Genomic DNA, 16996 nt, shown 5'->3' with positions numbered 1-16996 from the left:
TACTGATTTTTATTTAATTATCCATTTATTCAAAAGGCAAAAAAAAATTATAATTTGGCATTCTTTAAAAAATCTAATTGTGTACATAAGGATATCCTATATTTATATGCTCTACTTATAAAAAATAGACTAAAAAAATATTTCAAAATTTGAGTCGATTTTATCTAATTTATTTAACAAATAAATAAAATTTATAAAAACCATTACAGTTTGAATAAGACTAGACCTTCAATCAATTACTTTTTAATTCTATTATAATTATAATTATTTCTATGCCAATTATATTTTGATATTATTGAATAATATTAATTTTTATTTTCACAAAAATCAAATAAAAAAAAAACTAAAAATTTTCCTTTTTTTCAGGGACCTCCGATGTTTGAGAAATACAATTCATATTAATTTGATGTGCACATACATGATGGCAGCCTTGATGTGGATTTTAACATTAACATTACAGGTATTAAATAAATTTAAATTTAAATTTATTTGTTTGTAAATATGTAATTTAAAATATTCTAAATTAATCTATACGGTTCACAATATAGAATAGTTTCAGTATTTATTATAAATACACATTGATGATCAAACGGTTATTAAATAAGCCATGTAAATTCAATTATTTTGTTCACGGGTCATAATTTAAATAATTCTGCTAATATAAATATTTGAATAATTATTTTTAGTAGATCTTTGCGATTATTTAAATAATAAATATGTGGGATCAAAGTAGATTGAACATAGATCCGAACAATTGAGAATGTTATGTCACAATATATATTTAGGTAAACAAATATTTTTACAAAGTTGGAAATTCTTAATTACAAATCAACCCATTACCGCAAATAAATGGAACAAATAAAAAATAAACCTTATGCATTTTTTTAAATTTTGTTCAAATTAATTGTCAACAGAAGGCGTTTGACGGCACTATTAAATCTTGATTAAATTTTTATGTTAAATTAATTACAATAACAACAAAAATTGACTATTACTCTTTTTTTAAAGAAGCACACACAATGCAAAGTAAAGAACTTTCAAATATTACAAAACTTTTTATAAGAACACCAAATATAAAATCTAATAACTAATTATGCTAAACGCCAACGATAAACTTCAAAGTTCAAACTTCCTTATTTTTTCTCTCTATTAATGAGAAACTTATAAAACTTTTTAAATATTTAACCAAGTGCGAAAAATTAACGCTACAAAATTAACTTCTTGAAACTATCCGGCTGTAGAAAGACCATTAATTACAGAAAACTGGAAATTTCAACTTTACTCAATCGAAAACTTATCTAAGTAATTATGTATAAAGTCGAAGTGGAATTAATCCAGAGTCAATTAAAGAAATGAGCAAAACTCGGGAAGAATTCTGGTATGGAATTGTACTGGGAGTAATTACTTTGCAATCAGAAAGATTGGGTTTGAAGATGATCGTAAAAGATTAAGGTTTTAAGGTTTTTGGCAGTTTTTTCAATTAGAAATTATTTCTCGTTTTGTTTCTTTATTGGATTTAAACATTTGATGATATTTGAATGATATCCAGTACTAAATGGATTAAATTCACGGAGAGATGGAATTCGCCAAAATATGGGTGAAGTCGTTTAAGAACTAGCAATAAATTACAGTGGTACCTCGACTTACGAGCGTTTTGAAATATGAGCTGCCAGACATTGATTGGTTTCCTCAATTTACGAGCAATTTTTGAGATACGAGCTTTTAGACGAGTAAGAATTCTCTAGAAAAATGGTAAAGGTAAAATGATTAGGTTGGCAACTAAGTAACTCTGGTTTTCAGTTTAGGTGGTTTTAATTTGATTTTTGGAATTGCTGATGAAGTCCAATTTTTAGCAATTGCATAGTTTTTTTTTTGGCGTTTGTTAGAAAATGGAGGTTCAAATCAAATTTTTTGTCATGTTTTGTTATTTATATATTTTTGCGTTTTTTCTGCTAAGGAAAAGAACCATCTCAAGTTTACAAAAAGTTACGAGCTGTTTATTCTGACAAAGCCTTGAAAAAAATGGCAGTGTCCAAAATGTTTTACCAAGTTTAGAAGATTAGATTTAGAAAGATTAGAAACGTTCTGGACGTCCAGTTTTAGTTAATTACTAAGAAAAAATCTACTTTTCCTTTACCTAATGATCAATTTTGATGTCTACATAGAACAATTAACAAAATTTACCAAGTCAGTCGAAGAAAATCTTTTATAAAACTGTAATTTATAAGTGTGTCATTGGCTCTCAGACTAATCTAATGTATTTATCGTAGTAAATCCCAATGCAGGTGCCTGTATAACGTTGTCCAAATTTACTGAATGACCACCGTTAGTACTTTTGACCCATTTTGAGTAAATTGGTCTACTCGTTTAATAGAGGAAGCTGTAACTCACATAGGAATTTAGTGACTGGTGTATATTTGCTTGAATAGAATTCTGTTGCTTCTGTAAAGCAGAGTTTCTCAATCTGAGGGACAGAAGACATAATTTGTAGACTATACTGAATTATAAACTAATTCTAAATTTAGAGCGAATGATAATTGGATTTATTTCATACTTGCTCCAATAAATAAATGTGCAAAATTTATTTATTATATAAAATAATTAAAAAAATGAAGTAAGTTTGAACATCAATAGATTTTATACTAGTATATTTAGAAGTGGTTTTCCTGTATTGCACTTCGCTTCTTCACTATGAACAACTTATGAATTTTTGTGAGCTTAAGATGCCCTTACAGAAATAAAAAGCTCAATATGTCAAAAATTTTTGACCTGATTTGCCATCTTTTACCTAAAAACTATGCAATCGATCAAAAAACTTTTTTATGCAATTTTTTTAACAATGTTTATGTATTTGAAAATTTGTATCAATAACGTTGGCATCCTTAACGTTGAACCAGGTTTTGAACTTCATCCTATTTCTTGAACCACGTTTATGCATTTATAAAATCTTTTTAATGCAGAAAGGTTGTTGACACCGACTTCTATTAATTTTCTTCAAATATGCCCTAAATTGTTTGCCACCTCTGTTTCTATAATATATTTAGTGCACATGTGTGATCGGCTTTTATTCGACATGACAGAGCTTTGATCATCATGAATTGAAATTCATAAAGCATTACTGAATATGTGAACAAGTTTATATATATATATATATATATATATATATATATATATATATATAATATATATATATATATATAATATATGCACTGTATCTCGGAAATTAATGCCTCTTGTACTATGAATTATCACAAACTGGAAATTCGGGGAAGGAGTTGGTTTCGTGTTAGAAAATTGTGTGCAACTAATTAAATTTCTGAAAATATATTGTTAATTTTAATTTAAAAATATTTTTGCAACGTTTATATAACTTCGTATAAAAACGTAACTGCTATTGAAATAGTTATTATTACACTTTAATTCCACTAAGATTTCAATTGTATTTTTCTGAGATATTTTTTCCTTAGTCTTATATTACCATTGTTTTAAATATTCATAAACTAATGTATATTTATTTTGTCACTTTTATATTATTGAAATTAGTTAATTGTGAACAATTTTTTTGGGCAGACATAATAAGTAGGTATACCCTAAAATCGATGTAGATAATCAGTTTTGATTTCAAAAGCTGATTTACTGGAATTTACTCGATTCATTCAATTTTTCAGTAGTTTGTGAAAATGTGCAATTGATCACACTTCGACACAACATTTGTGAAATTACTTTATGAGTATTAAAAAGTTTTACTTTTATTTATTATAATCTGTAAATGTGTACTTTTAACTAGATTGCATTAGTCTATAGTGAAAGCTTCGTGTTTGCGGTAACATATTGCATTTGGAGAATTTACTGCCACTATAATTCTATTACAGTTTCATTAAATTTTGCCATTAATCTTGCGAATGCGAAACGACTCGTTGTTGCTAACTTTATTACTCGGATTAATTAAAATATACACTGTATTTTTAATGGTAAATATGACTTATTTAATTATAAAATAATTTAATATGAAATTTCCAGAGAGAATGTAGTTTATATCCTGTCATTTTTAGGTTTTTAATGTTTTACTCGAAAAGGAGGTCAAGGTCTACCAATTTTTTTAAGATTAAAACCATAGTTTCATAGTTTAAAAAGTCCTAATTCTTGAAAAAATGGAGAAATTGTGTTATCATTTTTGACTATTTTGGTCTAACCAAAGTTGTAGTAACCAAAAAAACTTACAGCTACGGTCAATAGCGTCACCTCGTTCTGGCTTGACGTTGAGTTCTGGGACACCCTGTATATATGTATATATATATATATATATATATATATATATCACTTTACCCAAAGATTAGATTCTCCCTCAGTACTCAGTTAATTTCCACGCTGGCATCAACGCATTTAGCATTCAAATTAAATCGTTATATTATACTAATGGCCCAAGCACTGTTCAAATATTAATCTGCAAAACATACGTCATTTGTTTGATTTAGAATACAAATATTAATAATATATATTTTATTTCTCATTCCGATCATGATTTATAACTTTCAAGAGATTCGTATAATCTATTTATAACAGCTTTTCAATTCAATGGGAATCTATTTTTGTACAAATCGGTTATTCATTTTATTGATGCATTTGCTTGAGGAACGAATATGTTTTGTTAGTACAATAAGAAATTCTTCGTAAATATATATATATATAATATATATATATATATATATTATAATAGTTCAAAATTTTGAATTTAAACACAAAGATGTAACTGGCGTAATTAATGTTCAAAAGATCCACAATAAATAAAAAAAAATTGACCCCAAAATTTTAGAACTTTTTTATTATAAAACGGATTGTATCATAGATCGTATGCGTTTATCGCTTATTAAGAAAATCAGGTATAATTTTACCTCAACATAAATATTTTTCTTATAAAAGAGATTATTTAAGTATTATTAAATATGGTTTGTTCATTTATTATACAAAAAGAATTTTCTGGACACAATTAATTTTTTATGCAAGCTTATATTTTTAGTAAAAAAACAGAAAGAAATATGGATTTCGTGAGTTTACCTTTTTTTTTGAATATTTTGCTTAAACGAGATGGATGATCGTTATTAAAGATTCCAGATTTTTACAGCAAATAGTTGAGAAAAATTCTGAGCATTATATATTTTGGTTGTGTACAAAGGTTGGGCACAAAGGTCCAATTTAGGTTAACTAAGTATACTGTCTAAATCAAATAAACTACATCACAACAAATAACACATATGAAACAAACAACTTCTTGACTATGTCCAGTAAAATTTCCAGTTAATTCACTATTGCAGAAGTATGCTTCTTCTAAAATTTTCCACCTGTTTCTTTTTACCTCATAGGTTGTGAAAAATGGTGCAGTCAGACAGCAAAAAGTTTCTATGTCTTATTTTTAACATTAAAAGGATTTTAAGATAATTGACTTATATATAATATAATTTATAACTAAATTATCCAACGCTAGCAATTTCTCTTTACAAATATTACACTGCATACAACCTTGATCTCGTATTTCGTCTGAAATATTTATTACCAGAGTTGGAATAACTATTAATTTGATTCATTTTTTCTAAAATTTCTTTTTTGAACTAAATTTACTTATTTATTTACTATTTTTTATTGCCTAAATCTTTGCCAGGGTAAAGGTCCAGTTGCTCATTTTTATCTCACCCACGTGTGAGCTTTTTATAAAGGTTATATAATAAAACTGTAAAACATTTAAATAAGGTATACTTAAAAATATGTCAACGTCTGGTAAACTAAACAACAGTGCTCACAACTAAAAAAACTAACAACGAAAGAAAATACTTTTGTTATAGATTTTCAAACCTTGTCGTTTATTTCCTGATAGCACGTCGTAAGAATCAAGGTGATGGCTGGTTATACATCTTTGCCCTCTACTTTCAAATATTGTTGTTAAAAAATTCTTAATCTTAACTTCACTGGTTTTTGAGATATCGATCGAAGTTTTTTTTCTAAATTGAAGCATGATATTTATGTAATTATTTTACTAACACCTAGTTTGTATTTTGATTGTACAATTCTTTACCACAGTGAGATAATACTTTTTCCTTATTATATTCGAACGAAAAGCAATTATCCAGAAAGCCTCACGGGCTTAATTCTGAAACACGTGAAATTTCTCATAACTCTCCTAATTAGAAACCTTTTCTATATTTAACATCGAGAACGATGAAAGATTAAAATTTTGCATAAACTTCATTCATTCTTTCCTTATTCTTAGCTCTTAAGACACGAATTTGCTTAATTTCTTTAAACGTTTTCCTGATGTTCTTTGAAAATCTTTGGAAAACTCTCTTCCGGCGGCTATAAAATAATTAAGCACGAATGATTAACACGGCGAGAAAATTATTTTTGTATTATTTGCATTAAAAATAGATTGTAAGAAATGGAATGTGTTTGGGAATAAGAAATTTGGTAATTAAATGGTTGGATCATGAAATGTACCAAGGTAGTATCGTCACCAAAATTGGTTATAAATCTTGTGGATAATAATCTATAATAATATACACTTAATGCAAAACTTCTATAATTAACATCTCGAAGAAAAACTTTGTTTTTGCGAAAAAATCTAATTTGCTAATTTTATATTTTCTCGGTGCTTCAAACTATTCTGACTTGTATGAGACCAAATTTGCAAAAAAGTATTTCTTTATATAACGTGACATTTTCATCGTTTTCCCATCACCACAATTTCAAATATTTATAAATTCAAACCATCTCAAATTAAACATCCTTTTCCTCGTTTTTCTACTACAAAATTCAGTTTTCCAATTCTCATATCCAATTTGTGGTTCGATGGAATTGAATATTAATTTGTTATCTGAATAATTTATTGGAAATATTTCCGTGCAAAATTAGCTATGGAATTGGAAATATGGATAATGATTTGTTTTTAATTAAGACGTACAAATATTATTCGCTGAAGAGATCAAATAAAATTGACAAATGTAATGGAAAATGAATCCTTTGGATTGTGATTGATGTGACATATAATTTTGCTTGTAAATGATGAAATGAACATTAATTAAATGTGTACCAGTAGAAACAGAACAAATATTGGTAAAAAAAATTGATGAGATGTTCTGGAAATATTTGTACAAAAATCACGTTAAAACTTGATGTTTTCTGCATATTAGAAGTGCTGTTTGTAATCACCTTTATATATCTATTTAGAAGAATTTAACATATCAAAAACATATAATCAAGTATTTTAATCTCAAAATTTTTCTAAATCATATATTATATTTAAATATATAATAATCAATGTTATTTCATAAATACTATTTCTTTTTCTAGTTAACTGCAACTCCTGACAACACTTCATGTGTGTTTCTAGTAATTCTCCTGCACTATTTCTCTCTGACAAATTTCTTCTGGATGCTGGTTGAAGGTAATTATAAAAATAATAATATAATTTCATATTTACTCAGAAAATTATTAAAGTATCTAAATATTGATCAACGATAAGCATTGAAAGATAAATAAATATTTAAAATTGATTTCACATACTTTGAAATTCATATAAAGTTAAATTCAAAGTGATTCTCCAGGATAAAAATAATCCGATGTAGTAATTGATATTTTTTATATTTATATACATATATACACATTCAAAAACTACTTTGTAATATATTTTAGTGTGTAACACATTTTTGATTTTATTATTAGATAAAATATATTATTAAAATAGGCACAACTATATTTAGCCTTATTGGTTTCAATTAATTTAATCCTATAGAACTTCTAGAAGAAAAATTCTGTTTGTAAAAGTAGATTTACATGATTTTTAAAGCACATTTTAAAGATATTCTTAAATCATGTAAAAATTACTAATTTATTAGTATAATATAAACTTACAATTTTTGTTCAATCATGGTCAACAAATTGTTTAATAAATGATAAAATAAGTTTATGAAATATTATTTTGATATAATTAAAAAAATATTAATATTAATATAGTTTTAGTATCAATAATTTATCGTGAATTTTTTAAAATTGCCTTTTAGTTAAAAATTATCAGAAAATTTTATAATAAAATATTTATTTCAATTGTGATAATTTATGTCAAATTTATATCGACTTTGAAATATGTATCAACATCATTAATGCAGATTTATACATTTTCTTTATTTTATTATTTATTTATCTAATTTATTCATAATTATTATTTCTTTTACTAAATTTATTCCTTTGTTTAAATTTTCTTTTGCAATAAATTAATATTGATAAATCCTTAATTCCTGTCGTTCAATTCTATTTTTTCATTTCATATATTTATTCGCTGGATTATTTGCATTTGAATCAATATTTATGCTAAAACTTTGAATTATAAATATGCATATTATTTACGTGTAGATATATAATTCAATAATATATTCTTCACAATTATTATACAATACATAATTTTCTATCGGATTAAATTTATTATTCCTGGTTTAAAATGAAATATTAAATTAAAATCTAAATTATCATAGCACCAGCAGAAGTAGACGGCATCCATATGAATATTAATAAAAATTATATTTTTTACTTATTCCTGCTTTTAAATATCAAAAGTCAAAATTGTAAAAGTATATATGAATATGAAAAATATATACAAATATTTTCATTCTAATTTTAGAGAATTTTTTCAAATATTTACAAAATATATATTATATTAATATAATATATATTTTGTAAATATTTGAAAATTTTCTCTAAAATTAGAATGAAAATATTTGTTCTTAACACTTCTACACAAAATATATGACAAAATAAAAAAAAAACTAAATATATATAAATAATAAATAAATTTGCAAAAATAAAACAACAAGTATGAAATATCCTATTAAAAGAATAATAGTAGTAAAATGAGATCAAAACAGAATTAATTCTAAATTTAATGCATTTTTTATGATTTTATAAAAATAGTTCAATAAATTATTGGGATTGTATTAGATTGGAATAAATAATTTTTTGAGTCTAATTTTTTACAAAATTTACTAATTAATTCATTTTCTTATTTTCAGGATTATATCTATATATGTTGGTCGTGGAGACTTTTACAAGAGAAAATATCAAATTGCGAGTTTATTTGCTCCTCGGCTGGGGTAAGTGAATTGTATACAATTTATTAAAGATTTATGCTATAAAAATAAAAGTAGAAAGGCTGAAAGAATTTTAAGGGAGAATACACATATAGAATTCATACATTTTTAAAGAAATTTTTGCAGAACTTGATTACTGTCTTACGGGGACGTTTTTTGGATAAAAGCCTATGCTTTGTGTTTTTAACTTTATTTTGAGAAAATGGAAATGTTTTAACATAAAATGATTTTTTGTGAATATTATTATTATTTTTGATCAAGAGAACAAAATATTTATTATTTATTTATTCATAAGCAAGCCGTAATCAATAATAATAGATATTAATTCAGGCTCTTGTCAAGAAATTGATTCCAGGTTGCTTATGATTAAATAAATATATATTGGTTTTTATTAGATTTCAAAGTTAAATTGTGAAGAAATCTTATATTATTTATAATAAATGTTTAGTTCTTAGATCTATTTTAAATAAATTTGGAGTTCAATTTAAGTTCAATTTTCCCATTTATTTGAAACCAATGCATACTTTCGCACATAGACTGATTTTATTTATATATTTTGTTTCTATTTGTTTACCACAATCATATTAAATTCAAATTTTAGTTATCATCCAACATTTTATTTGATGTATTTATTTTTATGTAGAATTTATTATGCATTGTGTATGGAAATTTGTTAGGATCTATATTCTGATCAATTAAGTTTTTTATTAGATTTTAGAATAGCTTTCATCGTGATTTTAAATTACACTTTGATCAAATAATATTTTATTAATAGTTTATTAATGAACTAATATTAATAATAAATAAATCAATCAATTAATTATTAATTATTTTATTATTTTTTACAGCTGCACCAGCATTATTCATATTGGCTTGGGCTATTGTCCGAAGTACAGTTCCACCTTCGCCTACAGATGAATCAATGTCCCTGATAATTGGAGTAAGTTATTAATTTTTTATAATATTTAATAAAATTGTACACTTTTTTACAAAAACTTTCACAAAATCAACCATACCAGTGTAAAATTTAAGCAAAAAATTGTGCATTTTTAACTTCCCATGTTGCGGTTTCAAGCAAAATGGAGATCGTCCAGATAATTCGCCATTCTGCTACGTGCAATGCATTTATGTTTTATCAAACCGGAACAAGAGAAAAAATATGTTTTCTAATTTTTTCCCTGTTGTATTTATAAACATATATTTCCATGCTTTTTTATCTTTTTCATGAATTATTGAAACGTTTTGTCCGTTTGAATCAATAATGCTCAGCTCGCGTAAAAATCAGAACACACATGAGAATAAAAAATCAGAAATAATAAACTTCTGTGGTTTATTTTAACATTTGGTTATGATATTTTAGATACGTATTTTTTTAACCTTGTTCGCTATTTTTGGGTTTCAGATGGATAATAAAATTATATTTGTATCTTTTAGAATATTTAAAATATTACATATATGTATAATTCTATTATTGTTAACTTCCCGAAGGAGAAGTTTATGTTTTCATCAAAAAATCCGATTCGCTAATTTTATGTTTTCTCGACGTTTCAAGCCATTCTGAATCGAATGAGACCAAATTTGGAAAAAGTATGTGTGTGTGTGTGTATGTGTGTGTGTGTGTGTGTGTATGTGAACAGATTTTTTGCCGTAAATCGACGTTTTCTCAAAAATGACTGGACCGATTTTAAAAATTTAAAAGCCATTCGATGTATCTCGATGAGGACTATCGTCTCTGAGTTTTGTGCGGCGATCAGCCGGGCCGTTTCGTTGTAAATTGCAGAAAAGTGAAAAATTTTTCGCCCACGTTTTAGCCCGCAATTCTAAATCGATCTGAAAATTCAAAAAACCATTCGATAGATATTGGTTGGGAATCGTGCTGATTAGTTTTTGGTAAAGATCGGCCGAGCCGTTTTCTTGTAATAACGTTTTAAAAAAAAAAAATTTCGACGATTTTTATGATTTTTTTTTTGACGTTAGATACCATAGTTTTCTAGGTCATACTAAAATATTACGGCCCTACGACAACTCGTTTAGCTTTAAAAATTCGTCAAAGTTTGCAAAAATTGGTATAGTTTTTTTGACATTTGTCAAAATTAGACTTTTGATCGACGTTTTCTCAAAAACGCCTGAACCGATTTCAGAAATTTAAAAGCCATTTGATGTATTTCGGTGAGGACTATCGTTTGTCAGTTTTGTGCAACGATCTGCCAAGCCGTTTCTTTGCAATTTAAAAAAAAGTGTTAAACTTTTCGTCCATATTTAAGCTCATCCTACCGAACCGATTTTAAAAAATCAAAAACTGTTCGAAAGATATTAATTGGGAATGGTACTGATTAATTTTAGGTGAAAATCTAGCGAGCCGTTTTCTTGTAATTAACTGTTGAAAAAAAGTGTTAAATTTTTGTCCTCATTTAAGCTCATCCTACCGAACCGATTTTAAAAAATCAAAAACTGTTCGAAAGATATTAGTTGGGAATGGTACTGATTAATTTTAGGTGAAAATCTACCGAGCCGTTTTCTTGTAATTAACTGTTGAAAAAAAGTGTTAAATTTTCGTCCACATTTAAGCTCATCCTACCGAACCGATTTTAAAAATCAAAAACTGTTCGAAAGATATTAGTTGGGAATGGTACTGATTAATTTTAGGTGAAAATCTACCGAGCCGTTTTCTTGTAATAACTGTTGAAAAAAAGTGTTAAATTTTTGTCCACATTTAAGCTCATCCTACCGAACCGATTTTAAAAAATCAAAAACTGTTCGAAAGATATTAGTTGGGAATGGTACTGATTAATTTTAGGTGAAAATCTACCGAGCCGTTTTCTTGTAATTAACTGTTTGAAAAAAAGTGTTAAATTTTCGTCCACATTTAAGCTCATCCTACCGAACCGATTTTAAAAAATCAAAAACTGTTCGAAAGATATTAGTTGGGAATGGTACTGATTAATTTTAGGTGAAAATCTACCGAGCCGTTTTCTTGTAATTAACTGTTGAAAAAAAGTGTTAAATTTTCGTCCACATTTAAGCTCATTCTACCGAACCGATTTTAAAAAATCAAAAACTGTTCGAAAGATATTAGTTGAGAATGATACTGATTAGTTTTAGGTGAAAATCCACCGAGCCGTTTTCTTGTAATGAACTGTTGAAAAAAAAATTTAAGCCGATTTTCATGGAACTTTTTTTTGGCGATATACATCATGGTCTTATAGAACTTACTGTAATATTACGGCATTACGACAAGTAGTTTAATTTTAAAAATTCGTCAAACTTTACTAAAATTATTATCGTTTTTTAAAGTAGGATTGATGAAGTATATTATTTACACTTTTTTTGATTAAGTCAATTATTTACACATATCGGGAAGTTCATGTAACTTGCCTCAAGGCTAAATACCAAACCAACTAGTTATAATTTGTTACTATCAAGATTTCCTATTAAAAACTTTGTTTAACTAGTCAGAAGTTAAAGACAAATAATCTATTATAAAAAATTATTATTTCTTGTAATTTCTTTTGTGATGTCTTTATGTTGCTATTACTATTTTTACGTAATTTTCGTATTGATTAAATCGATTAATTTTTTCAGGCAAAATGCTACTAACACCTAGTTAACCTTCCCTAGGAAAAGATATAGCAATACATTTAAATATATATTTACCTACTAGTTTTTTGTATTCAATGCTTTTTCACTTTATTAACTTCCCGAAGGAGAAGTTTGTTTTCATCAAAAAATCTGATTTTCTAATTTTATGTTTTCTGGACGTTTCAAGCCATTCTGAATCTAATGTGATCGAGTTTGGAAAAAGTATGTGCGTGTGTGTGAACAATTTTTTTTGCCGTAAATCGACGTTTTCCTAAAAACGGATGGACCAATTTCAAAAATTTAAAAACCATTCGATGTATCTCGATGAGGATTATTTTTTGTCAGTTTTGTGCGACAATTGGCCAAGCCGTTTCCTTATAAATACATAGCAGAAAAGTGAAAATTTTTTCGTCTACGTCTTAGCCCGAAATTCTAAATCGATTTTAAAAATTCAAAAACCGTTTGAAAGATATTGGCTGGGAATCGCGCTGATTAGTTTTTGGTAAAGATCGGCAGGGCCGTTTTCTTGTAATAAAGCTTTTTTAAAAAAAAATCGACGATTTTTATTATTATTTTTTGGATGCTAGATACCATAGTCTTCTAGATCATACTAGAATATTACGGTTCTACGACAGGTCGTTTATTTAAATCGTCAAAGTTTACAAAAATTAGTGTCGTTTTTCTGGCGCTTGTCAAAATTATAACTTTCATCGACGTTTGCTCAAAAACGCCTAAAACGATTTCAAAAATTTAAAAGCCAATCGACGTATATTGATGTGGATAATTCTTTCTCAGTTTTGTGAGACGATCTACCAAGCCGTTTCTTCGTAATTTTAAAAAAAGGTGTTAAATTTTTTCTCCACATTTAAGCTCATTCTACCGAACCGATTTTAAAAAATCAAAAACTGTTCGAAAGATATTAGTTGGAAATAATACTAATTAGTTTTAGGTGAAAATCTATCGAGCCGTTTTCTTATAATTAACTGTTGAAAAAAAAAATTAGCCGATTTTTGTGGAACTTTTTTGGCGATATATTTTATGGTCTTATAAAACTTACTGAAATATTACGACCTTACGACAAGTTGTTCAATTTTAAAAATTCATCAAAGTTTGAGAAAATTAAAATTAGACGATTTACTTGGTATAAGGCTAGAGTACACGGTCTCAATGCACATACTAAACCATTGAAGTCCTACCAAACTGGTTCAATTATAAAAATTGATTTTTGAAAATTTGCTGCTAGAAAATATTCCGAGTTAACGCGTTCGTTGGTTTTCAATTATGTGTATATATCCAGTCGGAATACTTTAATCATCAATAAATTAATTTAGTTTTTATTGATTAAGTCGATTATTTACACATATCGGGAAGTTCATGTAACTTGCCTCAAGGCTAAATACCAATACCAACTAGTTCTATATATAATCCTGATTTGTTGACTTTGCTGAATAATTTTTGCTTGTTCATATAAACATCCTTATTTATTTTAATGTATTTAAAATCTATCTTATGTAGGCGTATTACATTACATATTTCATTACAAAATCTTGAGAACCATACCAGACTATGTCTCATGAGATAGCTTTTATATCATGATATCATAACACTCAAAACAATTTCCTAAAAATGATTCTTAACATAGCAAAGTACATCAAGAAAAAACAACTCAACTTCTGCAACGATTCCATTATAGTAAAAAATTATGTCGTCACAGACATAATACCAGAAAATGTTGATTCAGCAAGCGGGGGAAGAAAATTACAAAAGCACAATGTAAAGGAGACATTTTCCGTCCTCTAAATCCATTTTCCTACATTTTCAGAGCAATGTGAAAATATCAGAGGTTGAAGCATTGTGTGGCAGAGGACTACTTCTTTGGGTTAATTAAAAAAAGGACATGTGGTGCGGTTGTAATTTGGATTTACTTATTCTGTGGCGTTGGATCTAATTCGCGATGAGGTAGCTTAAGTGAAAAACAAGCATTAAGGGAATTCATAAATAGTTTATGCATTAATTTATTATATTCAGGGTATGCTAGACCTTAACGTCAAGCTGAAACTGGAAAGGTGTAAACTAGTAGTGCAAGGCAGTGCCTTAAGGCAAATTACTGGAACTACCCGCACTGAAAACAAAATTATTAAAAAGTACTTTGTAAGACTTAGAAAAAATTAGATTTTTGAGAAAATTTCAAATTTTGGAAAAAAAATGACTTCTGCGCATAATCTGATTTTTTTGTATTTGGTTTTTTTCTTTTGAAAATCTTGAACATTTTTTTAAGCGATTGCATTGCATAGCTGATTTGCAATCGAAATATTAAAACGCGTAAGCGCCGCGTAATCGTCTAATGTGTTGTATACATTGGTACGGAACCCATATAAACGCACACAAATGTGTACTTATTACTATAATCTTTATAAAATATCTGATAATAAGATGTACACATGTCTAATTTTCATTTTCGACCGTCAAATGGCATTATTTTTACGTTTTTCATTGGATCTCCGAACACGCTGGACCTGCCTTCACAAAAATTTGACACAGTTGTTCATTTTGTCAATACGAGTAAAATAGTGTTTTTTTTTTGAATTATTTAAATCAACGCTCCGTTATCTCAAAATTTGAAATAACTTTTTGGCACTTTTTGCCCGTATCTCCGAACAAACAGCTAGATCTGCCTTTGCCAAAAACTAATCAGCACATCTTCTTATCAGTAGAAATCGATTGTTTTTTTTTGAATTATTCAATTTGGTTGAGCCGTGTTCACGAAATCGTTGACGAAATGTGTATCCGCCACACATACACACACGCACACACACATACATTGATTTTTTTTAAGGAATGCGAAAATGTTCAGAAACCTTTGAAAAGAAAAGTAAAAAAAATTATTTTAATTTTTTTTTGCGATTACTGTAACTCACCCTACGGGAAGTTAACAATAGAAAATAGTAATGAAAAAGAGATTAAAAATCTTACAATAGATAAATTAAATAAATAGTTATTCTAACTCTGCTGCTGAATATTTATGACAAAATTACAGAACAAGGTTATATACAGTGGTATCTTTGTAAAAATGTATACATGAAACTTATATTTTGCATTGGATGAATAATGATGTAATTTATTATATTTCGTCGAACATTTTGGCATACCTTTGAAAAAAAAATCAACCGATTTGATTAATTCAAAAAACAATCGATTCCTACTTCAAAATCAAAAGTATGATATTGGACTGTTTGTCCCAGGGCCGTCTTATCTTATATCGCATATGGGGTAAAAAAGACCAGGCGATAAATTTTAAAAAACCGCAAGCACAGAACACATTTCTATAATGATGAATTAACTGGGAGTTTCACTGAACAGGTCAGATAGTTGTTGTTTGATTTGTGTTATTAGTTGTAATATAATTGATGTGGTTCTCATAAAATAATTACTCGACCGTTTGTGCCCACCTTGCACTAAGTATTGATGGTATTACATTTTATATATATCTAGAGTACACGTCTCGTAAATCCAAATAAAACTTTTATAGAAATCAATACTGCATTATTCTCGAATAATATCATACTTCACTATCTTCTCGCAGTAATAACTATGGTTAGTACTAGATACATTTTCCATAAACTTTTCCATTTATTTGTAACAGTTCGCATTTCTTTCTATAGAAGAGGTCGTCCTCGTATTGCAACAAACGAAGTGTAATTGAGAGAAAGTAATGTGATATTCTGGTGCTTAAAGATGGAATTCATTTGAAGTGGAGATAATGAAGTGGATTATTGTTCAGAAGGATTTTATTCCTTACCTAAAAGTGTATTTGTTGAAACAGATGGAAGAAAATATCGACTAAAATATGCCCATCCAATGTTAAATGATACAGGGGATGATCAAGATATTAAGGAGGTGGTCAAAAAAATATGACAAGATGCACCAAAAGGAGTGGGTGATTAAACACCTCGAATTTAAAGACTGAAAAGTGATCATTCTTTGCCAAATAAACTAGTGGTGCATGGCATAATGATTTATGACAAATACTGGAACTTCCCGTACCCATTTGAAATTAAAAAAAAGTTTTGATTTCCTCGAAAAATTTTAAAACATTTGCAGTTGGTTGAACCATACTGTTGAAAATGTTGAGAAATTTGCTTGAACTATCGTATCTTGCAAACTCTAGTAGATGTATTAGTGAGTCATAGAAATGGAAACAAATATTGTATTTACTATAAAAATCTCTATAAAACGTCCTGATAATTTGTTTGTCTAATGATCATTTTGAACCGCAAATGGCCTTTTCT

General features: G+C 27.3%; 1 protein-coding gene across 1 annotated transcript in view; it reads left to right on the top strand.

Moving 5' to 3' along the window:
* Positions 1-16996, top strand: part of LOC113364174 (diuretic hormone receptor-like) — a 191234-nt gene that overhangs the window by 134931 nt on the left and 39307 nt on the right. The window contains exons 5-7 of the mRNA XM_026606654.1: positions 7339-7432; positions 9051-9131; positions 9977-10068. Coding sequence (XP_026462439.1) covers positions 7339-7432; positions 9051-9131; positions 9977-10068 — 267 coding nt within the window. The remainder of the gene's footprint in view (positions 1-7338; positions 7433-9050; positions 9132-9976; positions 10069-16996) is intronic.

This window comes from Ctenocephalides felis, unplaced genomic scaffold, assembly GCF_003426905.1.
Source record: "Ctenocephalides felis isolate EL2017-DRISC unplaced genomic scaffold, ASM342690v1 CF-g0.4_SCAFFOLD_00845, whole genome shotgun sequence".
Taxonomy (NCBI): domain Eukaryota; kingdom Metazoa; phylum Arthropoda; class Insecta; order Siphonaptera; family Pulicidae; genus Ctenocephalides; species Ctenocephalides felis.
This window is presented reverse-complemented; position numbering and strand designations above follow the sequence as displayed.